The 27738-nt window shown below is 37.3% G+C and overlaps 1 protein-coding gene across 8 annotated transcripts in view; it reads right to left on the bottom strand.

The window, feature by feature from the left end:
• Lrba (LPS responsive beige-like anchor protein) overlaps nucleotides 1-27738 on the bottom strand; it is a 580781-nt gene that overhangs the window by 171836 nt on the left and 381207 nt on the right. For all 8 annotated transcript variants that reach the window (NM_001439655.1, XM_087627154.1, XM_087627167.1 and 5 more), the window contains 4 exon segments: nucleotides 12900-13012; nucleotides 18734-18849; nucleotides 24099-24201; nucleotides 26383-26500. In NM_001439655.1, the coding sequence (NP_001426584.1) occupies nucleotides 12900-13012; nucleotides 18734-18849; nucleotides 24099-24201; nucleotides 26383-26500 (450 nt within the window).

Here is a 27738-nt window from a genome sequence, read left to right as displayed (position 1 = left end):
TTTTTTGTTATTCCAGATGAATTTGCAAATTGTTCTGTCTAACTCTTTGAAGAATTGGATTGGTATTTTGATGGGGATTGCATTGAATCTGTAGATCGCTTTTGGTAAAATGGCCATTTTTACTATATTAATCCTGCCAATCCATGAGCATGGGAGATCTTTCCATCTTCTGAGGTCTTCTTCAATTTCTTTCTTCAGTGTCTTGAAGTTCTTATTGTACAAATCTTTTACTTGCTTGGTTAAAGTCACACCGAGGTACTTTATATTATTTGGGTCTATTATGAAGGGTGTCGTTTCCCTAATTTCTTTCTCGGCTTGTTTCTCTTTTGTGTAGAGGAAGGCTACTGATTTATTTGAGTTAATTTTATACCCAGCCACTTTGCTGAAGTTGTTTATCAGCTTTAGTAGTTCTCTGGTGGAACTTTTGGGATCACTTAAATATACTATCATATCATCTGCAAATAGTGATATTTTGACTTATGACGGACCTTTTAAAATTACTCCAAGCTTTTCATAATTTAAGATCATGATAAAAGTTACTTTAAAATATGTGGTTGTCAAAGAACACATTAAACTAAAAATTTTGAGAATTCTGAGAATTAAAATAGTGGCCTTTTTCTCAAAATAATTTGTATTTAAAGATGAGTTGAATTATTTCTCATTAAAAAAAAAAAACAAAACCAAAAACTGGGCTCCTTAAAAATGGCTCATTCTAATTCTGGACAGGCAGTAGATAAGACACCCTGGGAGCCTGTGCCACAAGCAAATGGAGCTGCCAATGCTAATGGGGATATTAGCTGATCTTCTGTCACTGTGTCACAAGTTCTGACATAAAGAACTTACGGTAGGCAGATAGGAGGGTTCTTGGTGGGAAGGCACTGCTGAGCAGCACAGACTGTGCTGGCAGGAGCATGTGGTGGCCACGTCACATAGGAGCGGATAGGAGCACATAGGCACTAGGAACTACACATAGCTGTCATCTCAAAGGCCTGCCACTAAGGACCCACTTCTGCCAGTCAGGTTCTGCATCCTAAATGTTCCACAGCCTCTTAAGACAGAGCTTCTAGCTAAGGAACGAGCTATCAACAAGCCACATCAAAATTAATATTAGCTGTAAGTGATGCTAACAGTCAAATTAAAATGCAGATTATAATACTGGATATAAAACTATATAATATTAAATGCTTTATAAAAAAAAGTACTGTTAAATATAAAGACAAAGAATGGGTGTTCAAACATGCTCCTCTGTGGACACTGCAGAATCGAAGCTTAACAACAGGATTTTATTTAAGTGACACAGTACATTCATGAGAGACCACAGTGGAAAGTCATGACAATTTTATTATCAGAGAAAACAATGTCTCTTTCTCTTAGAATTAGAAAGCACCAAGGTAAGGCTGCTCTGTACATGCTGAGGTGGGGTGCACACACAGGTTTGAGACAGGAAGATGAGCTTGGGGTTACATGGTGAGGCCTTGTTTAAAACACGGAGGTCTGGAGAAAACTGTTTCCACTCAACCAGAAAAAGTCTATGAACCCCTGACTTTTCTTGAGATCTGCATATAGAATTGAGGTAGAAAACAACCAAGTGAACCAAATCCCCAAACTGACAAGACTCTCAATTGAGAGGTTGTACAGACACAAAAAAGTTGGCAAAGGAACACTAGCAAACAAAAAATAAAAATAAAAAGAACTGTAAAATACCTAATTTAAGTAAACATATCAGTTTAGGGAATTTGGTACATTCAGAGACGCGTGCATCTCTCAGATGCTTTTCCTAATTGTCTGCAAAGGGTACTCCTGGAAGAGAGCATAAGCAGGAGAGACAGTAGAGCAAGGCAGGTCCTCTACACGACAGGCTCACAGGATGGCACTTATGGTCACTGGGAGTAAGTACGAAACCCTTCTCATATATGAGACCATCCCTTAAGCTGATAGGGAAGATACCACATTCTGTCATCCAGGGTCTGTCTGGAAAAACGCCATCTGTGGTAGGTCAAAGCAAAAAAAGCTTCATTTTGGAGAATGCCAAAAAAAAAAATTCTTTTTACTGAAAAATTTAACAAACGCAAAAGAGAAATCATATAAGCAAATCTCCCCTGTTCAAGATCTGTCACAATGACCATTCTAGCTTGGGTGACATGAGAGCTGCAGTCCAGAAAGCTGAGAAGGTCTATCTGGGACCATGCAGACCAGAGTGCCTAATACTGCATCTGGACCAGAAATGATGAATGCTCTCGCCAGCACTGGTGTGATTGCTTCCAGGGAAAAAACCAACATATGGAAGGAAAATACCTCTATGGTATAGGCTTCGAGAATCGGAGGACAGAAAGGAAAGGAAGACTGACAGAAGTACTTCCTGCACCACTGGACAAAGTCAAATGGAAACCCTGGCCTGTGAAGCACTGAAGAAATCAGTGCCCTCATCGTTGAGATCAAACTGCTCACACACATTTCTATATATAACATATTCAAATCCAGCAAAACTCTCCATTACCATAGATGGAGAAACCAAGATATTCCATGACAAAACCAAATTTACACAATATCTTTCCACAAATCCAGCCCTACAAAGTATAATAGATGGAAAACTTTAACACAAGGAGGGAAACTATACTCTAGAAAAAGCAAGACAATAATCTTTCTACTACAAACTCGAGTGGAACAAGGACCTCCACATAAAACCAGATACACTCAAACTAATAGAATAAAAAGTGGGGTAGAGCCTGAAACACAGGAGCACTGGGGAAATTTTCCTGAGCAGAGCTTAAGCTCTATAATCAAGAATGGGACCTCATAAAATTGCAAAGCTTCTGAAAGGTGAAGGACACTGTCAGTAGGACAAAACGGCAACCAACAGATTGGAAAAAGATATTTACCAATACTACATCCAATAGTGGGCTAATATTCAATATATACAAAGAACTCAAGAAGTTAGAATCCAGAGAATCAAATAACCCTATTAAAAATGGGGTGCAGAGCTAAACAAAGAATTCTCAGCTGAGCAATATCGAATGGCTTAGAAGTACCTAAAGAAATGTTCAACATCCTTAGTCATCAGGGAAATGCAAATCAAAACAACCCTGAGATTCCACCTCACACCAGTGAGAATGGCTAAGATCAAAACCTCAGGTAACAACAGATGCTGGTGAGGACCAGGAGAAAGAGGAACATTTCTCCATTGTTGGTGGGATTGCGGACTTGTACAATCACTCTGGAAATCAGTCTGGAGGTTCCTCAGAAAATTGGATATATTACTACCTGAGGGCACAACTATACCAGTCCTGGGCATATACTCAAAAGATGTTCCAACATATAACAATGACACGTGCTCCACTATGTTCATAACAGCCTTATTTATAAAAGCCAGAAGCTGGAAAGAACCCAGATGTCCTTCAACAGAGGAATGGATACAGAAAATGTGGTACATCCTCACAATGGAATATTACTCAGCTATCAAAAACAATGACTTCATGAAATTCACAGGCAAATAGATGGAACTAAGAAATATCATCCTTGGTGAGTTAACCCCATCTCTCTCTCTCTCTCTCTCTCTCTCTCTCTCTCTCTCTCTCTCTCTCTCTCACACACACACACACACACACACAGACACACACACACACACAAAAACAAATATCCACACATGGTATGCACTCACTGATAAGTGGATTTTAGTCCAAAAGCTCAAATTACCCAAGATACAATGGACAGACCACATGAAGCTCAAGAAGGACGACTAAAGTGAGGATGCTTCAGTCTTTCTTAAAGGAGATATGGAGACAAAGTTTGGAGCAAAGATTGAAGGAATGGCCATTCAGAACCTGCCCCACCTGGGGATCCAGCCCATACACATACAGCCACCAAACCCAACAATACTGCTGCCAAGAATTGCATGCTGAGAGGAGCCTGATATAACTGTCTCCTGAGAGCCTCTGCCAGAGCGTGACAAATATAGAGGCAAATGCTTGCAGCCAACCACTGAATTGAGAACGGGGTCCTCATTGGAGGAGTTAGAGAAAGGATTGAAGGAGTTGAAGGGGCTTGCAACCCTATAAGAACAACAATATCAATCAACCAGAGCTCCCCGGGACTAAACCACCATCCAAAGACTACACATGGACGACCCATGGCTCCAGTTGCATATGAAGCAGAGGATGGACTTGTTGGGCACCAGTGGGAGGAGAAGCCCTTGGTCCTGCCAAGGCTGGTCCCCCCCAGTGTAAGGGAATGTCAGGGCATGGAGGCAGGAAGGGGTGGTTGGTTGGGTGGGAGAAAGGGAATAACATTTGAAATGTAAATAAATAAAATCCAATAAGAAAAAAAGATATTTATATCTCAGTCTGTAATATTTTCCTGTCCCAGATAATACACCGCAGACTTAATAATGTAGAAAAGGGCAGATAAAGGGAGACAAGACATAGAGAACTCATGAGTGTCATAAAAAACAGAAAGTGAGGAGTAGGACTTCGAACACCCATGGAAGGGAGGGGAAATGGCTTCGTTTGTAAAATGCATGCCACACAAGTGGAAGGATATGAACTCAGACCCTTCCTGCGGCTATATCAGGGTCTCACTGCTGGGAGGGAGACAGGGGAATCCCAAAAGCATGCTGACTAGCTATGAGCTCCAGATTCACTAAAATATAGCATGGAAAATGATAGAAGACAATGCCTGACATTGCCCTTGGTCTCCACGTGCATATACACACAAACAAGCGCAAATGAACAGAGTACACACACAAATAATTTGAAAAGCCATAACATGATTAATACGAAGTATAAATGGTAACAACACTCATTAAAATGCAGAGACAGTGAGACTGGACATAAAACATATAGTATTAAATACTTTATACAAAATAGAATTGTTGACTATAGAGACAAAGAATGGGTTTTTAAAGATGGAAAGAAGACAATGTGAATCAGTAAAAGCAGTAGGATTCCTACTAAGTAAGTATACGGTGAGATATTACAAAATATACACCAATACATTTATTAGGAAAACATGATTTAAAAATGTGCATGCATACCAGTAAGACTCACGAAATGTTCTATTTTTAACATTGACATACATTTATCTTCTTATGTTCATACCACAATACGTTAAACCTACAGGAACAGTTTCCTATTATTCTTTCATATTCCTCTTGAACATTTTATGTAAGAATTTCAGGCGATATAATTTTAAAATTTTAACTACTATAACATAAACTGTATGGTCAATTACTATCAGGGCAACTTAAAAGAAAACAGTGTAAGAACAAACTCTAGAATTTCCTCTAAAGAGAAAATACTACAAGTTCATAAGTAGTGTTAAGTAAATTTTACTCTGTTCGCATAGCAATGATCATTACTAATGGCTCTTAATTACCTTGTCTGCATTTTACAAAGTTACCCTACCACTCAGAGTCATTTACTGCGGTATGCCACAGGTCATCAGCTGTGGAATCCAGCCTGGTCTGCATAGTGAGTTCCAGGACAGACAGTGCTACATCAAAAAAACACTGTCTCGGGGGTGGAGGATCAGGAACCCAAACAAAATAAAAACATAAACAAACAAACAAATAAATAAATGTTATATGATAGACAAATATGAGATTGTGATGTGAGTATATTTTAAAAGTACAAATGTAAGCCAATTAAAAAGTTCCTAAGTTTAATATTTATAAAATTACAAAAATGTTCCAACCTGGAACCAGAAGAATGGCACATTTATTTAAAAAAAAAATTGAAACATTTCTCAGGTGTTTGGAAAACAAGTTGAGCGTAAATTAACAGCAGGTGTCCCCTACTGGGAATCTACAAAAGTTTGTGACTGAAAACTAGAGTAGGCAAGTAGAAAACACTGGGGAATAAAACCACTAATGGTATGTAAATAAAACAATTCATGTATAAATTACCATAAATTGTCACTCGCACAGAGCAGTGTAGCCTGGTCAGAAAGGAATACCTAACTGGAGAAGGATTACTGACTGGCAGTGCACGCCTGGTGCATGTCAGGACTAGCCATCACCCTGACAGCAATATTAACCAAAATCCATTTCAGTTACTTCAGTTTATTGTTTTCTGACTAATGTTAAGAAACAATGTCATCAGAAGCTGCTTAAATTAAGTGTTGGGTTGACCTCTGTTAGAGTCATTTAAAACTTTACCAAAAAGAAACTTTTAGTAAGAATTCTGTTTAATTACTTTACAGAAACACACACACACACACACACACACACACACACACACACACACACACACACACAAATACTTATTCATACTTGTTTGATTTACTTGGCATTGAGTTCTGAGGAAAGAGTTGCATATCTACAGTTTAAACTAATATGCAACAATGAACAAGTAATAATTCAAATAATTAAAATAGACTAATATACCAATAAAACATTTTTAGGGATATATAAAAGTTTACTTCAAAGGATTCACAAAATAAGTAATCTGCTAATCTGGCCCCTAATTGTGCCTCGAGAGCCTCTCCCAGGTGACACTATTACACTCTTCAGAAGAGAGCTGCTCCCCGGCTAGCTTGCTTATTCCTTGCTGTGTTTCCTGATTATTCATTTTCCTTGCATCCTTTTTTTTCTAGTAAATTAAGAGTTTCACTTACTCTGTGAAACTACTTCCTACTGTTCTTCTGCTTCCTAACGCCTCTGCTTCTGGGTGCTTCTTTACATCTTTCTGATTGCTTCAGTCTTTGCCATCTTCCTATACTGGAGGTTGTATATAAATGTTTACCATATCTGGCTGCACCCAACTTTTAAAAATGAGGTGCTAAAACAGCAGACATGTTCTGAAATATGTTCTGAAACCACTTTGTGCTGGCCAGACTACAACTCCCAAACATGGGCAACCATTTATGCTATAATCTCTAAGATCAAACGGCACATAATAGCACCCATGCTTGATGCCAGGAGTAAAAAGTGAGCCTCACCAGCCATTTAATTTCCTGCACTATACATTTAAAACAGTTTAAGATCAATTATTAGTTAGTCTAATGTTATAAGACCTCCTTTTCTCTAGCTTGAATTCCTTTGGTTTCTGTAAATCCCAACAAGTAGAAAACAAAGTAAATGCTGTTAGGCCCATGTTTAAGCAATATTCCCACTGCCCGAAAGCATTCTTTCCCTCTGTGACAACGAGATGGTATATTGATTCCCGGTGTATCTGTTACAGAGCAGACTGAAAGCACTGGCATTCGTCAGAAACAGCACTTAAAACTTAAAGAGATAAAGAAGTGCTGTCTGATCAACAACAGTTAAATGTCGGTAGTCAATTCCAGGTCACGACGCTCGCTGAATGTGGGTGTTTGAGTAAGTATCTTATGCAGAAAAACATGCACAACTAAGTACCATAGCAGCAGGGGGAAGAAAATGCACCAAATACAGCCAGCAGCAGCTACTCAGCAATGAGTGGATAAATTCAGTGCCGGTTTGTCATCCCTCCTCTTTGGGCTGCTCAGAATTCCCTGGTAGGAAACATTAACTGGACAAGGGCAATGGAAGCTGTAGATTACAGAGGGTAAGGACAGCATTGTAACAAGGTTATAAAGGCAATGAAACAAATGTGATTACAGAGAGTTGTGACCAAACTTTAAAACTGAGTTTCCATAAACTGTTTTCAGAAATTATACAGTGCTGGGTGTACAATGATACTCAACAAAGAGTCAATACTCAGTAAAACTCAAGTAAGTGCTAATCTCAGGGGCTCTCTACTTTTAACCAAATACACAGGGTTTCCATTTTTTTTTGTAAATTGTCTTAATCAAAAAGCCTATGTTAACCTTTAATTTTTTATCATATACTGGGACAAAGACAAGAAAAGGTCCTACAGAGAAAGTGTCCCCTTCAAGCATTACTATGCTGAGGTTGTATTAACTATCAGTTTCATCAGGGGATGAGAAGCAAGGGGCACTGACATTCTATATCCAACCCCTAAAGGGAGAAGCAACCCTAAACACATCCCAGCACGGGCACGCACACCTCAATAAAACTGGATAGGAAACACACTGCTTGCACTTTATATTTTTGCTCTTCTGCTCTCTTCATTAAAATATAGTCGGCTCCAGTTATAGATATAGTTACATAGTTTTCAACCTGAGTTCTGTACACTAGCTATGTAAGCTATGGATGGAGTTCTCTTATCCTCACAGTGCTTCGATATCTCCTTTGCAAGAAAGCAATTGTGTTACCTAAATTTAAAGATCTGAATGAAGGTTAACCTAGTTAAAATACATGTGAAATACTTAGGCAAACACCCAGCATATCAGAAGTCTGCCTGATACTCAAGAAACATCGGGCAACAATAGAATAATACATTGCTTTTTTGCCTTTTGAATTGAATAGCCAATATGAATGAGTTTTCATTACTTTTAAACTTCTAATAAATACCTATTTGCAGTGCTGTGATCTAAGAACAATTTTTGGAGCATACACTCAGATTATAGTAAGAATACATACGACATATCCCAACATCATACACATCAAAGAAGAGAAATAGTTGCACCAAAATGCGACAGTTTTCTTTCTTAGAAAACTGCTTTATATTATCCAAAGTACTACAGAAAAAAACCCAGAAATCACAGGTAAGATCTACAAAACAACAACCACAACCACAACCACAAACCAGTCCCATTCCTGAAGCTTTTAGCTGTTGTTTATTTTTACGACAGGACTGTTGTAAATGGAAGCTCACCTTACTTACCACATCTAGTAAAGGGAAAACAAAAAGAAAACGATGATTCTTAATTATACCAATGGGGTAGGTAGAAGATGACATCAATGCATATTTACAAAATTGATTAAAGTCACTCCACATTCTATGCTTGGTTAAGTCTGTCACAATTTCAGACCACTAACGGCACAGTAAAGAACATGTGGGCGGGGAAGGAGTTCTATCAACGACTCCTGCTTTTTTGGCTTTGAAATTATAAATTAAACTATTATAACTTCAAAAATAAAAACATTCAATTTTCAACACCTTTTCAAGTTGAAGTAGATTTAACCTTCTCAACACATTGACAATATCAATCTATAGTCACTGCCAAGACATAGTGAAAATGTTTTAAAATTTTGCATTTTCAAGAAGACAATTATTTTACACTGCTCCATTCACACTTTTCTGTGCTGAAAGATTGATCACAAACAGAATTCGGAAGAAAGGGTGTTGATTATAGAAAGGCAGCATCAGAGAGAAAATTCCCTGTGCAGCATGGGAAAGCTTATCAAATAAAACTGTAGCATTGTGTGGAAGCAGCTCTGAACAGCGGCTTTGGGGAAATTAAATGGACATAAATAATTTGCTACATCTCAAAGCTAGTCAGGCACATTATCTACTTAGCAATAGGATAAGAGCTGCTTATGCTTTAAATTACACTTTGCACAGTATCTCTTTCAGATTTCAGAAGCTCACTTAAGCAAATAGTAATGTCTGCTAAATGTATGCTTTGGGACAGATTTTAATATAATTCTAACATAATCATCATTTATATACATAGAACTTATTTATATACAAGATGTGCTCTTGAAAATGTATGTATAAGCAAATACTTAGATACATACAAAGATTTTAGGAGATCTTTCTACTACAATCAATAAGGCAGTTTTATTAAGTAAATGAATACTATTTATAGACACAGTAGAATTTCCAAATACGCAATGCACTTATTTCATTTAAAAAATGTAGTTAATTCCAAAATCACCAATTTCATTAATAATTAATGGAGCTGTCAGCACTATAGAATTCTATTCTCGTGGGCTTGAATGACACTGAATCATCTGAAGAAAGGCCACTCTTCAGGAGAGGAGGTAGAGTTTTTTTATTATACATAATTTAATTTTGTATTTTACTTATTTACATCCACTCACCACTGCCCCCCTCTTGTTACCCCCTTCCCACGACCCTTCCCCCAGAGGAAACATTCTATTTCTAAACTTCCCCACTTCCTCCTAGACACAGTGCATTTCACTGCTGAACGGGAGCTCTTGTGGCTCTTTCTGAAAGCACTTTTTGTAAGTACTCCTTTCCCGACCAAAAGTAAAATCTTTTCATAAATTCTCAAAAGATGAAAATGGATACCATTACAATGGAAGGGAGATATAAAGATACTATATTACACACAAAAACTTTTGTTTTGGGGTGTATGTGTGTGTGTGTGTGTGTGTGTGTGTGTGTGTGTGTGTGTGCATATGCAGATGTGACTGTCTTTGACTGTTTGGGAACCAGATGTTAACATCAAGATGGTTTCTCAATTGCTTTTCCACTTCATATTTTTGTTCAGGGTGTCAATGAGCCTACAGCTAACATTTGTTAGACTAGCTGTCCAGCAAGCCCTAGGGATCTGTCTGTCTTTGCACCCCAGCCTGAGCTTCCAGGGGCATACCACCACACCTAGTAAGACCGGAGTCAGATCCTCAGGTGTGTGTGGCAAGCATTTTCCTCACTAGAGCATCTTCCCTGACCCCACGAGATATTTCTTATGTCCTTGATTCTGTTTTATCTATGTTTTTGTGGCTATGATCATATATGGCTGGAAACTAATAAAATTAACTTTCTGTTTTGACTTAGCTGGCCTCCTTTGCACATCAATAAAAAAAAATTTGAAAATCAGAATTGTTGTTGATCATCCACATAGATGAGAACCATGACGCTATTAGTTAAAATAACATTCTATCAATGAAAAAATACATGATATATTCCTTAGAAATGGCAATAACAGGCTGAAGAGATGGATCAGCCATTAAGAGCTAGGCTCACAACAAAAAATATAAGAAATAGTAAGACTATGCAAGCAAATTAAATGTGAATAAAGAATTCTGTCACAAATTTCTGGTTGAAAATAATGTCTGGCAGCATTCTTCTTACTATATTTCAATGAATATTCAAAACGAAAGCAGATAGCCTATTTAATACAGAGAAAATAAAATAAAAGGTATAGGATTATGGAGGGAGTCTATTGCACTGGCCTACAAAACAGTAGATCTCACAGATCAAACTAATACAGATTTCATCCATGGGATAGCACAGTAAAAATAAACTGGCATCTATAATTAGGCTTTCCCATCTTATTAGGTTTAGTAATAATTTTCATATTATTATGAAGGGAATATTTTATTGCTCCTGTGCTATTAGAATCGAATATACCACTGGGCTATATTCTGAGTCCAGGAAAAAAATTAAGATTATAACAAATTATGAAATTCAGGGAGTCTATGGGAATTCATATTTCTAGAAAAAGGGAAAAACAAGAGCAAAGATACAATAGGTAAATAAAGCGTTTGTGACAACTACAATTTGAACAAAGATGTTTATAAAAGCTGAGGAAAAATTGCTATATAGAACAAAGATCATATTTCAAATGCTATTGCTTATCAGTAGGAAAATGTCAACTATTGCATTGATGATACTGCACTTGGATAGACTAGGAATTACTCTCCAACATTCCTGATGCTCACCATGTAGGACGGATAAACACAGAACATCTTGTCCTGACACTGTGAAGAAAACTGGATGGGTGAATGAACTTTTCCCAGGAAAATATTTCTGTGAATAAAGGTAGTACAAAGAGCAAGATATCTGATATTCTGAAAAGTTTTCACACGTTTATTGAGCAGTGGGAAAACAAGAAAATGCACAGTGGGAGATACAGAAGGACTGTGAAATGAAGGAACCCCTTGGGAAAGAGACCAAGACAATGACTTAAGAGATGAAGTATGTCAGAGAAACTAGGCTTGTAGGTCAGGAAGACTTCCTGCACCTAGTGATAATCTCAGAAGGGTAATGGATAGGAAATGCATCAGTTAAAATCAGATTTGAAGAGGACCCACCCAGATGGGTTGTGAGCCCAGCATTCTAGAGGCTGCAGGAACTCAGCTGGAGTTTGAGACTCATCTGACTTACACAGTGAAGTCCAAGCCTGAAAAAATAAAAAAGGAGGATGCACACACTTGTGGTTGAGGAACTACCAGAGGACAAGAGAGACATATAAGCTCAGAAACCTGAAGGAGAAGGCGTTTGTTTTGATAGGAGAATCTGTTCATGACTTTCCTTATTTGAAGCAGAGGGCTCTTGTTTTGGTAGAATTCTGTTCATGACTTTCCTTATTTGCTTTGTTAAATACAAATGTGCTTAGAAGATTTTAATGAAAGACAGTTTCCTTGAATGCATATGAAAAACCTAGTACAGCAATTTGTTAACTTGTTACCTAGTTTATTATTGTGGGAGCCGTATTGGATTTGGGCCTGGTTGCTTTGTCACTGTCTGGCCTTAGTCTTAGATTGTAGCATCAAAAGCCTCTCCCTGATATTTTCGGCACAAGAAGTTTACATTCACAAAATGTTGTCAGCCTGAACAAGACCCTTCTGGGTCTCTAACAAGGTTTGACCCCTACTGAGCCTTGCCCTTGCATGTGGAAGCCTTTTGTCCCCAACTGAGAGCAGTCTGGCCAGGTACTTCTCACCTGAGTCAGAATTAGGCTGGCCTTCCTGGTTATTTCCCTAATTTATTCAGGCCACATAGTCGGTCCTTTGTTACCGAAGTCTCAGCCAGGGTTCCCCACTGTGCTTGACAGATACCTGCTAAGTGGTGTTCTTTGGATATATAGTTTGGTCAATAAAGAAACCAGAAGCTCTCTTCCTCTTCTGGCTTGACACTAATAACCTGTGTGTGTGTGCTTCTTTCATCCCGCAGGCTTTCGCCCAATTCTCGGTACCGTGTCGGTGCTGGCGCCGACATATTATAATAGTATTTGTAAATGTTATGGTAAATAGCAAAATTTATTTAAAAGGCAAAAAAAAATTAAGGCAAATGGCATCTAAAATATTTTAAAACTTGTATAAAATGAATCAAATTAATTTTTTAATGAAAAACAAACATTTTTCAGATAATTACTAAAAATATTACCTTAGACAAATCTCTGAAATTGCTTGGTAAAGTAAGATCTAATTCTTCTGACTCATAATTAGTGATGACCCAGGGAAACACAGGATACTGATTTAGGTCATTATAACTCCGCCCTGGTAAGAAAAAAAATACTTTTAATTTAGTGTAAAACATGAAAGATTATTAAAAGTAAAAAGAAAACTAATAATTGGGGTACAATTTTTGTTATTAGCATTACTGTTTGTTACATTATCTGGCCTTTGAAATCACACAGTGAAACTGATATCATTAGTATTACACACTTTTTTTATTAAAATACCTAGGCTCAAGGAGTCAGTGCTTTCCCCAAATCACATGACTAGTAACGCTGAAAACATACTCAAATTTACATATGTAGTTTTAAAGCTTATGTTCTGTCAAGCTCACTTGACTTTGTTATCTGGAAGCCAAGTCCAAAAAAAAAAAAAATGTCCTTTTTGGAGTGAGGGGAGAGTTGGCAATTGAATCTAAGATACTGAGCATGCTAAGTGCATGCTCTACCGGTAAGCACACTCACAGCCACCCACACAATAATGTTTATTAAGACTAAAAAGAAATTTATTCTGATAGAAGAGTTCAAAATGACAATCATTTTCTCTGCTGTCAATTAGCCAATCAACCAACTAGCCAAATATTCACCGAGTTTCAATTAACCAACCATCCAGGCAGTCAATCAACCAAACAAGGTGAGTGACAGTTCATTTGTTTAACAAGAACGTGCCTGTCCTAGCAACCCTGAGATCCTGTAGCACCTTCCTGACTGATGCTCTGAAAAGGACGCACACACTCCGCACTCTTGCTCTGCCCACCTCAACTCTCTTCAATACCTCCTGGACTAATGGCATGTTTACGGACATACTGAGCCTATTACAGATATGCATGCTAAAGATGAGGCAGCCTTTGTTCATTACATACCAGTTTCCTGGGCGTCACTGTTTAGGGAAGTGGCAGAGAGCATGGGGTAACTGATTCTGCCATCAAGATGCAAGCATGTGAATCCTGGATCTACTGTTTCTCAATCTATAGCCTATTTTTGGTTACACTTATATTGAAAAGATTTTGTAGCTAAAGTACAAAGGGGAAGAGACTATTATATTGGTTAATATTAATAATATTTAACCTTCTCTTTCGAAGACATGCTGATATCATAACACATACAGCTGAATAAATATTGAAGTAATTCTCTATACAGACTATTGACATCCAACCTGATGTAGTTAACTAGGTGTCCCTCACTTTTCTTGGGCTTGAGGCTTATTTGGACAGCCTAACAACATGGGAAGTCTTAAAAACTTATAAGTAGACCATGTGTGCAGGGGCCCTCAGTGGCCAGAGGAAGCCGTTTTAGTAGCTGGACTTGGAATGACAGGTGGTTTTAGACACCTGATGTGGGTTCTGCAAACACAGTATAGGATCTTACCTGCTGAGCCTCTGTCCAGCCTCATCTTACAAAATATTAACGAGAGGATATTATGTCATCAAACTTAACAGTTTGTCTCAATTTTTATTTTCCTCAGAAAGATAACCAAGCACATTAGAAGTCATTTTCTCTCTCTTACAGCTTCCACTTCCTTGATATAATTTAGATATTAGTGGCCAGTAACTCCTTCATATTGTCCTATCTGGTTTAATAATCCCAATAATTAAAAGCTCATTGAATGAGAGTGTGAACTGCTCAGTGATTAGACTTTAATTCCACTAAACTGAACACATAGCTATTAATTTTTTTTTGTTGAGAATATATATATATATATTTTTTATTAACTTGAGTATTTCTTATATACATTTCGAGTGTTATTCCCTTTCCCGGTTTCCGGGCAAACATCCCCCTCCCCCCTCCCCTTCCTTATGGGTGTTCCCCTCCCAACCCTCCCCCCATTGCCGCCCTCCCCCCATAGACTAGTTCACTGGGGGTTCAGTCTTAGCAGGACCCAGGGCTTCCCCTTCCACTGGTGCTCTTACTAGGATATTCATTGCTACCTATGGGGTCAGGTCCAGGGTCAGTCCATGTATAGTCTTTAGGTAGTGGCTTAGTCCCTGGAAGCTCTGGTTGCTTGGCATTGTTGTACTTTTGGGGTCTCGAGCCCCTTCAAGCTCTTCCAGTTCTTTCTCTGATTCCTTCAATAGGGGACCTATTCTCAGTTCAGTGGTTTGCTGCTGGCATTCGCCTCTGTATTTGCTGTATTCTGGCTGTGTCTCTCAGGAGCGATCTACATCCGGCTCCTGTCGGTCTGCACTTCTTTGCTTCATCCATCTTGTCTAATTGGGTGGCTGTATATGTATGGGCCACATGTGGGGCAGGCTCTGAATGGGTGTTCCTTAAGTCTCTGTTTTAATCTTTGCCTCTCCCTTCCCTGCCAAGGGTATTCTTTTTCTTCATTTAAAGAAGGAGTGAAGCATTCACATTTTGATCATCCGTCTTGAGTTTCGTTTGTTCTAGGGATCTAGGGTAATTCAAGCATTTGGGCTAATAGCCACTTATCAATGAGTGCATACCATGTATGTCTTTCTGTGATTGGGTTAGCTCACTCAGGATGATATTTTCCAGTTCCAACCATTTGCCTACGAATTTCATAAACTCGTTTTTGATAGCTGAGTAATATTCCATTGTGTAGATGTACCACATTTTCTGTATCCATTCCTCTGTTGAAGGGCATCTGGGTTCTTTCCATTTTCTGGCTATTATAAATAAGGCTGCGATGAACATAGTGGAGCACGTGTCTCTTTTATATGTTGAGGCATCTTTTGGGTATATGCCCAAGAGAGGTATAGCTGGATCCTCAGGCAGTTCAATGTCCAATTTTCTGAGGAACCTCCAGACTGATTTCCAGAATGCCTGTACCAGTCTGCAATCCCACCAACAATGGAGGAGTGTTCCTCTTTCTCCACATCCTCGCCAGCATCTGCTGTCACCTGAGTTTTTGATCTTAGCCAATCGCACTGGTGTGAGGTGAAATCTCAGGGTTGTTTTGATTTGCATTTCCCTTATGACTAAAGATGTTGAACATTTCTTTAGGTGTTTCTCAGCCATTCGGCATTCCTCAGCTGTGAATTCTTTGTTTAGCTCTGAACCCCATTTTTTAATAGGGTTATTTGTTTCCCTGCGGTCTAACTTCTTGAGTTCTTTGTATATTTTGGATATAAGGCCTCTATCTGTTGTAGGATTGGTAAAGATCTTTTCCCAATCTGTTGGTTGCCGTTTTGTCCTAACCACAGTGTCCTTTGCCTTACAGAAGCTTTGCAGTTTTATGAGATCCCATTTGTCGATTCTTGATCTTAGAGCATAAGCCATTGGTGTTTTGTTCAGGAAATTTTTTCCAGTGCCCATGTGTTCCAGATGTTTCCCTAGTTTTTCTTCTATTAGTTTGAGTGTGTCTGGTTTGATGTGGAGGTCCTTGATCCACTTGGACTTAAGCTTTGTACAGGGTGATAAGCATGGATCGATCTGCATTCTTCTACATGTTGCCCTCCAGTTGAACCAGCACCATTTGCTGAAAATGCTATCTTTTTTATTAATTAACTACTGACTATAAAATGTACTATGAAAGTGTATGAATCTACATGTGGCACAGGTAGCTATGAAAGAAATATTAATTCTACCTAACACACATGCTAGTGTACATTCTAAACAAATTATTAATTCAACTTTAAAATAATTTATTTATTTAAAAGGGACTGTAAGAAAACAAAAGCTATATGAGAATATGGGCCATATCATTAAGAGTTGCTTTATAACTGTTACTAGGCATTCGATTAAATTCATTTACATACAAAAATGCCCATTAAAAGTGTGAACCTTTCCATCCCATAGTATTTAAGAACTCTTCAGTTAATGGTTACATGATTACAACTAACGTGAACATAATTCTTCATACTTTATTCAAGTCTTGTCCTTAACTAACTACGAGATGGCTTCCCTGTAGTTAATAAAACACAAATGTGAGCCCTTTGACTATCCACTTTTCCCAATATTCTGTTTTTTCCACTTCTCAAGCAGGATCTTCACTGACAGCAATTCTTTCCCCTGAGGCCTTGAATTCCTTTCCATCATAACTGAACTCATACTTCCTAGTTTCATTTTTCAGTGTCTCCCTGCTGCCTTTACCTGTCATTCCTGTCCTATCACGGTTTAGAAATCTACAGCTGACTTCATACCTGACTCCACCTACACAATCAACCATTTATGCTGGCTTTGAAAATGAGTCCCCATCAAGTAACACAAAGTCCCCGAGCACCAAAGCCTTATCCTCTTCCTCTACCCTATATTCCCATGATAGAGTTTCTCTGTGTAGCCCTGGCTGTTCTGGAACTGTAGAGTAGGCTGACCTCGATCTCAGAGGCCCTGTCCACAGAGTGCTGGGATTATAGGTGTGCACCACACCACTACCCAGCTTATAATCATTAATTCTCCCTTACTTTGTAGGACATTTGACACGGGTGGCAATGATTTCTGTTAATGGCAACAGTCTGCCAACACTGAGGAGTAGAAGCCAGCCTAGTCTCATTTACGTACTACCTCTAGTCAGCTCTATGTCACATGGCTGTTGCTTATAAACTCCTATATTAAAGCTATTGTCCTCTCTCCAGTGAAGGACTTCACTACATTTACAGGTAATGGCTCCCTAATTTTGCCCTTCACCTAATCTCTCTATTCCACTTTACCAACTTACCTAAAAGCTTCAAGATAATTTTTTATAGCTCCAATAACACATATTCTCAAAACCTTTCCAACCCTTCCCAGTGAACTGCCTGATAACTCAGACTGAGGATACTCTACCACAATACATCTAAGCTAAATCAACTTTTCTTATATTGAGAAGTAATTTGCATTATGTCCACATTTATTTTTGAGATCATAATTACACCACTGACTTTTCTCCAGATACTATACTTTATATTTCCCATCCTTGTGTGATTGCTCATGTTTTCAGCTTCATACAGTCTAATTTCTGACCTCCTGACTTCCTTTGTCACAATAACATCTTTACATGACTAATGGAAGCTTTGTTCTTTATCTTCTTAAATTCTCTTATTACTCATGTTTAAAATCTATATTCTTTTGTTCTATAATCACGGTTTAAGAACCTCTAAACCACAAATCTGAAATCTGGCACCAAGTTTCAGTCTTCAGAGAACTTTGGATCTGAGTGATTGAATGCTTACCTCCTAGCCTGTGTATACATTTCAAACCTGAGAATAAGGGACATTCAACATGTACTTATGTTGGTAAGTAAAGTAACTTCTCTGGGCATAAACCATTCTCTTTTTGTATATCTTTGTGCCTCAAAAGATACCATGTCAGTTAGTTGAAATGAAGTACAAATGTCATTCTAGTAGGCTTCCTGTTTGCTTATTCTAGGTGCAAAGTATAGACACACTTTATTCTTCAAAGAAGCAGTTCCAGTGGATGACTTTCCATATTGCATGATTATACAGCTTGTAAGGGTTAGCTAATCTTTACATTTTCATGTATGGGTCTTAATATAAATATTTCTTTAGGTATCAAACCTGTCTCATTATATAACTTATTTCTAACATAATAGGTTCTGAATTTTATACTGTTCTTCATTTCTACTATTTCACAGTAGTCCTATTTGATACTATATAATTGTAAATTCTTTTCTTTTTGGAAATTTTTAATTCTCAAGTAGCCACCTGTTTATATGTGAAGTTGCAAATTTTATTAGGAATATACTTTCATAAGATATTCAAACAGCAATAAAAATAACCTACTTATGCTGATAATAAAAGTAATCTAAGCATATCACAATGGACACTTGTTACTTAAAATAAGTCAAGGTGTGAATTTAATTTACCTGCTATTGTGTTGAGAAACATCAAGTACTCAAAGTTTGAAATCTCTCTGTGCTGCCACCTTTGAGTCATGTTTGAAGCTTTAAATAGTTGACGTGGAGTGGCTAAAGAAATACGCCTGCAAAGAACAGAATTTGAGGTAAAGTAACTTAATATTAATTATAGTATAATAATAAATCATACATTGTCTGTACTTACTCAAAATTTTTAATGAAACCCATAATTCTGAAAATTAGTATCCATGTCAGATCAATGAATACTAGCAATGTTTCAAACTACTATGGGAAAATACCAAATGACTTGTACTAGCAATAAGTATACTATTTACATTCTGCTCACTGGTGTATGCAGTTGTAATATTTGAGTTGCATTCAGGTTGATTAAAACTCTATAGTCAATGACTCTACAAAATGCATAAAATTGTATTCACACATTATCAGCTTTATAAATTGTACCTTAAAGAGTAAACATATACAGTATAATTTAAAATATTGTATTTTTCTCAGCTCCTGTAACAAAGGAAAAGAGATGTGCATATAATCTATACGATAGAATGAACACAGGAACTATTGTTTTTCTTTTTTTTATTGTAGTTCCTAAAAAGACCCAGTTAGAGAAATGTAAGTACTCGGATACAATTGGCCAGCAGAGGAGTGGGAAACAGGGGTGGGAAGGAGTGTGGATGTGTAGGATCAATTAAAACATCTAATGGCATGTCTAAGAGGTCAGTATTCCCATGGTTCTACCCACTGCCAAGAGTCAAGTAATTACTTATTGAAAAAATTTACTAAGGCCTCAAATCACTACCCTTTCAGTCCTATGAGAAGGGGAGTTGCTAGGCAAGGGGGTTGGCAAAAACATTAAGAATGGATGGCAGAGCATGGCTGCCCCATGAAAGAACAAAGCTCCAAACCTAGGTGTTCTCTGAAGGCTGCCACATACAGTAGATAAGAAAAACTCTTTCCTGCATGACTTTTAGTGCCTCACTGTAAGGTCGCTGCTAGAGTCTGTTCTGGTGGTTTGAATGAGATTGGCCCCATAGGCTCATATATTTGAACACTTGGAAGAGGTTAGGAGGTGTAGCCTTGCTTAGGAAGTGTCACTGGGGAAGGGCTTTGTTGAAAAGCCCACTCCTTTTACAGTTAGGTCTCTCTCTGCTTCCTACTGCGGATAAGGATGTAAGTTCTCAGCCACCACTGCAGTATCATGCTGACTGCCTGATGCTGCGTACCATGATGGTCATGTACTCTAATCTTCTGGAACTAGAAGACAAATCAAATGCTTCCTTTATGTTACCATGGTCATGGTACTTTGTCATGGCAACAGAAAAATAACTATGGCACCCAAGGTGTGTTTTCTTGGCTAATTTTTAGTAAGGGGTAAAAAATTCAAGTGCTGAGACAAGAAACAACTTCCTGTGAGTGGGAAAACTCAAATGACTCTTGAATGAAGCCTTTAGGCTTATGGAATAACGATATTAAGTCTTAAAATTTGTATTGTGCATGTATGGACCATATTCCTACATGTTGGATGTTCTAAAAAAAACACAACAACAACAACAAAAAAAAAAAAAAAACCAAAAACCAAAAAACAAACAAACAAAAAAACCCCCACAGCATGAAGAATTCTAAGTCACTGGCTGATAAGTCACATGTTTTTGTCTAATGTCCTCAAGTGCAATGTTATATCTAAACTGAAAACCTCATAAACAACAGAATTTTGCTTATTACTATTAACTGAGTACAGCTTGTGGATACTGAGTGGGTAAATCCACATGAAACCACTGCAGCCCTAAATAGCGGCTATGAAATGCAACAGGCCCTGTTTCGTCTGTCTTATTGACTTCCTGTCAGATCTAATTGTATGGAAAGGCTACCAACCCTTCGCATCACAGTCCCCTGGATCTGTACTTCAGATGTTTTGTTCGTTGAGGGGGGGGGGTTCTGTTTTTCTTTCCTTCCTTCCTTTTTTTCCTACTTGCTTTCTAGTTAACATTTGTAAGAAAATTATTGTCTTAATTACAATGGTCTTAGAAGTTTTACAACTAATGGTGACAATCCTTGCAATGCAGCCTGCTTCCTCTTGCCATTCTAGTCTCTCCCAGATGAAATCACAGCTTACTACGGTTCCTTAATCTCATGCACAGGACGCATAGTCCCAACTGCCAGGTTTCTACTTACTGTTTTAGATATGTTCTGGAATCTAGTTTCCTATTAGCATTTTACAGCTGAGCGTTTCTTTTGGGTTTCAATTTCAGTATAACTAAAGCCAAGCTTATTTTCTCTGCTTCCTCCCTATAATCTCAACCATGGAGACAAAAGCATGAGAGCCCTCCGCAACCATTGCTTCTCTAGTGCTGTTAACTTCAGGAGCTCAAGCTGAGACTTGAGTAGACACATTGAACCCTCTCATCAGTCTCCAAATCTTCCAAGTTATATTTCCGACAACTCCCCATCAGATGCCTCTCTCCACTAACATTAATTACCACTGCCATTCTGTCAGAAATCGGACTTTTACATCAGCCTCTTATTTCCTACTCAACGCTCACTTCCTAAGTTCCCACCCTTAGTTGCCCTTTAAAAATTTTCCAGAATAATAAAAGCTCTGCCTTGTTTCTAGGCTTCTGTAAAACCGTCTCCTCCTTCAATGCTGAACGGGTTGTTTCTTGAGATAAAACAGAACAGTCTCACTGGGATACATTTAATCAGTTTATCCAAAGAAACCCATCTCTACAGCTACTTGGTCCACATATTTGTTGGAGCATCTATGGGCAATGGAGTGTCTATGTAGTACATTGCTGAGTGTCTCTGACATAATTTAAGGGTTGAAAATCTATTTCAGAAACTAATGAATGAATTAAGATCTTTAACTTTCAATGATAAAACACTACAAAGAGTCCCAGGTACAACATCTAGAGGGGATTTAAAAAAAACTTTTATAAAATAGTTATCAGTAGAAAAAGCTTATATATAGCTAAGGATTGAACCCAATGCCATTCTTATGCTATGCAAGTAATCTGCCAGTGAGTCATGTCATAGCCATGAAATTGTTCATGAAATGGTGTTATATAGTCTAAATCAATTCTGATAGTGTAAAACAACTATATAGGGCCTTCGCCATTTTCATATAAAAGTAATAAACTGAGGCATTTAAAAAGTCGATAAGAACTGGTACTTAATCTTTTTCCTGGGAGCTGAGCTATTCTTAGTGACTTACTTGAGGTGAATACAATGGAGCAGAGATGACAGTGTTACTATCAACAGTAAGTCACATAAGGTTCTGAGACTTCTGTATCACTTTCTCTTGGGTGCTTGCTCTGCAGAAAGCTATTCCCATGTTCTGTATTCAATTATGAAATAGCGGATAGAGACGGCTGAGAAACTGAGGCAGACGACAAAGATGCCTGCTTCCAGGGGAAACTCCTACTTAAGCCTGGCCATTATTGGCACAGAACTTATCAATTGCATCTGTGACAGGCTATTACCATAATATTTGAAATAAACAGAAATAAATACTAGCTCAGGGCAGAGATATGGCCCACTGGTAGATTGCCTGCTTAGAATGCTCAAGGACCTAGGTTTGATTCCAAGCACCAGAAAAAAACACTAAGATAAAATGCTTCTACTCAACAAATCAGGCATACTAAAAGGAAACTGTTCTTTTCTACTCATAAACACTTTCCGACTAATTTGGAAAACCTCGCATGTTTGCATTTCACCAGCTTTTAAATATGTTAACTCAGCTATATTAGCAGAGAATCAATTATAGAGAGAAATAATAGTCAACATAGCTAGCTTACCAACCCTCAATGAAAAGACTCCTCTACTCTCCTAATCCTATACCATGAGCTATTCTGTGTACTAAAAACCAGACAGCACTGATAGGAGAAAGCAAACAAGATACACGAGGAAAGCTATGTTCAGGGACTGTTTAAATGTCCCTTTCCTTTGTCTACCTAGGGACTTCTATGTGTTTGTCCATCTTAATTTTTTCAAAAGATCAACTTTTAGTTTCGCTAATAGCTTCTAAGAACTTTAAGGTCTGCTTTTAACCTTGTTTTCTTCTTCATTCTAATTTTGGGCTTACTTCATTTTCAAAATTAACAATAGGAGCCTGATAAAAACACTGAAGGACTAAAAAATATTCAACCCAAAATTATGAGTTATCCCAAGTATGCCAAAAAAAAGGTTTAAGAACAATTTAAAAGATTCCAGTGTGATAAAATAGTAGTTCTTTCTATGACCCTTCAAAGCATTTATTTTTTTTATTTTTATTTTTTTTTTATTTTTTTCAGAGCTGGGGACCGAACCCAGGGCAGCGCTCTACGACTGAGCTAAATCCCCAACCCCCAAAGCATTTATTATACAACACAAGAGTATGTTCTTGATGAGACTATGTAAAATATATACACTGGACAGCCATCATCTCAGGCAAGAAACATAAGCAACATGTTGTCATAAGCCTTTTTAATAGGGACTCATGAACTACCACTCTCCAAAAATGAGTTATGACCTGACAATAACCTCGGGCACTAGAGTCAGGTTTATTGGTTCAAAATATTACATAAACGTCTTTGCTTCCATCACTAAATTCACCACTGTCGCTACATGTGCCAAATCTTTGCTCATTTCACTGTAATAGATTCTACTGTATGGACACAGCACATTACTTATTTTCCTAATGCAATGAACTTGTTTTCAGTTTGAGCCTACCATAGACAGTACTCATCTGAACACTGCTATGTACGCTTTGTGGTAAACATGAATAGGTATTTCTGCAAGAAGTATATCTAGGACTAACACAGTTGGGTTATAAGGCAGTAGGATTTGATGATGTGAAGTGCTACTTTGTTTGCCAAGAGGCTCCAAAGTGCCTGTACCAATTTAAATCCTTTGTATGCAACACTCCATTCATTTTACATCTGAATAATATATGAATGTTATTTATCTTTCTGGGTTTTGCCATGTTGATTAAAATATAGTGGTTTCACATAGAAATGTATGCCTTTTCCCCAAAGGTCAAAGTAAGAAGCATAAGTGAAGTGTGTGTGTGTGTGTGTGTGTGTGTGCGTGTGCATGTGTGTGCGTGCACGCGCATGTGTGTTCATGCACACACAAATGCTGTGGGGGAGAGTTAGAAACCGTTTTCTTATAGTATTTGCAAATATGTTCTTTGAGGGATACTGCACCTTTTTCTATTATGATTCAGTTAATTAAACATAACACAACTCTAATAACCACCATTTATTAAGAAACGAAAATTAGAAGGGGACATTTCAAAACAAATACAAATATTAATACATGTTAATTACCAAGACTTAATCAGAATATTCCTTTTATTTATTTATATTTTCAGATAACACAGTACCTGGTCTGAGGTAATCCAAAGCTGGTTCCCACACCAACCCGAGGTAGATAGTTCACCACTTTCTTTACTGTAGCAGAGTCTGGGAAGTTGAACATCACAGCAACTACAACAAGTAAGTTTTAAAAGTTAGAATGTAGTAAAATCCTTCTTGGAAAAATGACTTCTTGATTCAATAGAATATTTTCTCTTGGTTCAAGTATCTCAAATACAATTGGTATGACATTCTAATGTTGTAGTAGTGATCTTCTACAGGTCATATTTGTTTCATTCAAAGACTCTGCTGCTATTTCAACAGTAGTTACAGAAAAAGTAAAAACTGCCTCCTTGTCTAACATGAACTTGAGATTATACAGGGACAACTGTGAAGATACACATTCAATGCTCAGAACTCCAATGTCTCTGCATGAGTTTCTAGAATTATTTAAACTAAAACAAAAGTGAAATTGAAATTAAATTAAAATTTAAAGCTACATACTTACTATTAAAAGCTACAAATATAGCTAAGAAATAATCTATTCTATATTAATTCATTAGAAATAAATTTTCTTTATAATATTTTCATGTTTTTATTTTGTATAGTAATGTCAACTAACATTTGTACCTAGAAAGGAAAGATTTCACTACAGTTCTTAAGCAAACTTAAAATGCTTTCTAACAATTTAGATAATTATATATGGACTATAGTATCAAGAATCAACTAGCAATAAAATACCTTTGATATGTTAATTTTAAAAGTCATATGAAATATCTATCTTTAAAAAAGATAATCATAAAATGGTAAAATTTATAGGCTGTTAATTTGTAGGGTCTCAAATCTTATACATATATTAACAGTATCAGAATCACATCCATGCTACAAACTCATCCAGAAGGTAGTCTGCTGTTTGATCAAAAAATATTCAAAGTGAAAAAAATTAATTATGTTGTTGTACCTTTTAAACAATGGATTTATTAACAAGTCTTAAGCAAATAACAGACCACTCACTAAGCACATACAAAGTATCTTGTTATGCTATGTGCAAGTAATGTTGAAATAGGGCTTCCTTACATACCCGATCTTATGTTAAATAAGGGGAGGAATGAAAGAATAAATCATAGGTTATGTCAGAAGACTATGTAAGATGAGAGATGATAGAAAACACACAAACCCAAGGGTGTCTACAGAATTATGAGGAAGGAAAATGAATGAAGAAGAGCAAGTGGTCAGTGCTGGAAGGTTGCCACTACTGGACATGGCAGACTGAAATAAGGTGTAAACCAACCTCTCCTTTATTCACCTAAATAAAGGAATAATGCTTGCATTTTAGAAAGTTGTGGGGGTTGTAGAGGAGCTTATAAGAAGGGAAAACACTTGTCCCCTAAATGTGCTTATATTCTCTGAAAACGTATGCTACTACAGAGGGAGAAATATTTGCATATATGCTTTTATGTGGAGATTTAAAACATGGAGATTTTAGAACAGATAAGAAACCATCAGCCTACATATAGACAAGTTAGAAATGTAACAAAGACGTCAGGTTTTATATATTTCCCTTGTGGGGCTCCACTCACAAACAAAATTTTCCCACAAGTTCAACTTCTTTACCCTTGCAGTCTTGATGTATCTCATTGAGTTACATTTTAAAGATTTATTTATTTATTATATATAAGTATACTGTAGCTGTCTTCAGATACATCAGAAGAGGGCATCTGATCTCTTTACAGATGGCTGAGCCACCATGTGGTTGCTGGGAATTGAACTCATGACCTCTGGAAGAGCAGTCGGGTGCCCTTAACCGCTGAGCCATCTCTCCAGCCCCTTGAGTTACATTTTAAATCCACAAGCAAAACTTTAGTTCAACTTTAAAAAACAGACAACTTAGTACTTTTTTTTGACTTTTTAAATAAATAGAATAGATTAAAGACAAAATAAACATATGAATCATTTGATTATATTTTGTCCCCAAATGCAGCCACTTATTAGAAGTAATCAAGGCAATGCTCAAGACATGGAAACTTCATAGCGGATGCAACAGTGAGGCCTCAGTGTATTCGTATTTATGGAGCACTGCCCCAATTTGTGAGATAGTCAGGGAAACAAAAGACTTACAAATTATCCTAAAGAGGATGGAAGGGGAAGGGAATAAAAATCATGTGACAATCAGTGAGACTTAAGAGATGAGGTCAACGGGGCAGAGGGTAAACTACAGATCAGATCTAAAGAGAAACAATATGGTGTGTTCAAAAATGACACCCAAAATGGGGGAAGTTAGCTTTTTAACAATGTACTTCTGTAACGTATTACCTCTGTTCGCCATAAAGATCTCCAGGGCTGTATTTTGCAAAAGATAACGACGAGAAAAGATTGATCTTATCTCTGTGAACAGCCATTTTCCATGCAGACCTTCTGTATATGCCAAGATCTGGTAAGAGAAAAGGTAACCCCAATTAAGTCACAGTGCTCCGTTCTCTTAGTGCTGTTTCCCTCCAATTAAAACAGAAAAGGCTCTATTAAAAATTTTCTAAGAAAAATAATTTAGTAGATAATGACATAGTTTGGAAAGAAAGGAAGAAAATGGGTTTTAATTAGTGAAAGGGCAACTTAGATGAAAAAGTAGAGTGAAATTATTAAATTTCTACTTACAATTATGTATTTGGGCTTTTGAAAGCAAAGTAATCATTTCTCAGGAAATATATGTAGCCTTACTGATTAATTTTAAAATCTTTTTAGAAAAACAATATTTTAGATAAAACTTCAAAAGTAAGAATTCAAATAAATGCCATATATGCTTTTGGCCACTTATAACAATGGTTTTACATATGTGACTACAATTTTCCCAGGGGTGCCTTTTACCCACTTTAAAAATGTGTGTTAGCTCACTAGTAAGGAAAAAAATCAGAAAGCAGGAAGATTAACTGTATAAGGGGTTAAGTATCATTTTGTCAGTCAAAGCTAAACATAACCCTGCCAATTAAGCTCAGTACAATCTCTCCTGCAGTGGGCGGCTGTCAGAGTAACTTGTTACAACTCCTACCATCTCAAGTGACAGTCACAGTTGCCTAAAGTGCTTCCCCAATTCAAGGTAAGCCTGTCTAGTTCTAAACCACTCTGTTGCCTTGTTACTCAAGGTTTGTTTTCAAAAAAATCATTTCAAAATCTTAATTATGAGAGCCTGAAAGGAAGCCAGATTCAGCAGTTCTCCAAGAAAATCAAATGTCATTCCTATCAAAGGCTGATAAAAATCTATGAGCTCAGTTAAGTCAAAAATTAAGATAAATTTCTGCAACTCAAGTGCCACTAAACAATACAAACAAACCCAGCAGTGATTATGATACCACATAACAGAGGCAAAAATGAAAACGACCCCAAAGAAAAGCTAACAAGTGGAGGGCTACGCCGCAGCCCACCCTTGTCCACGTCCACTTCACAGGCCTGAACTAAAACCAACCCACATTCTCCAATGAACGATGCAGTGTCTTACAAAAAGAAAAACAAAAAAAAATTTACTTCATTCAGTTTTTTGGGTTTTTTTGTTTTTCAATTTTTCTGTAAGAAGTACTCTGTTTCTGGTACACAGGGAGTTAGAAAACAGACACAGCTTTGAAAAGTTCTACAGAACCTTCAAAGAGCCAGATAGGTACTCATCTCTCGGTTCTGAAG

This window comes from Rattus norvegicus, chromosome 2, assembly GCF_021556685.1.
Source record: "Rattus norvegicus strain SHRSP/BbbUtx chromosome 2, alternate assembly SHRSP_T2T, whole genome shotgun sequence".
Classification (NCBI taxonomy): Eukaryota; Metazoa; Chordata; class Mammalia; order Rodentia; family Muridae; genus Rattus; species Rattus norvegicus.
Note: the sequence above shows the minus strand (reverse complement) of the source record. Positions and strands in the feature narration are given on the sequence as shown.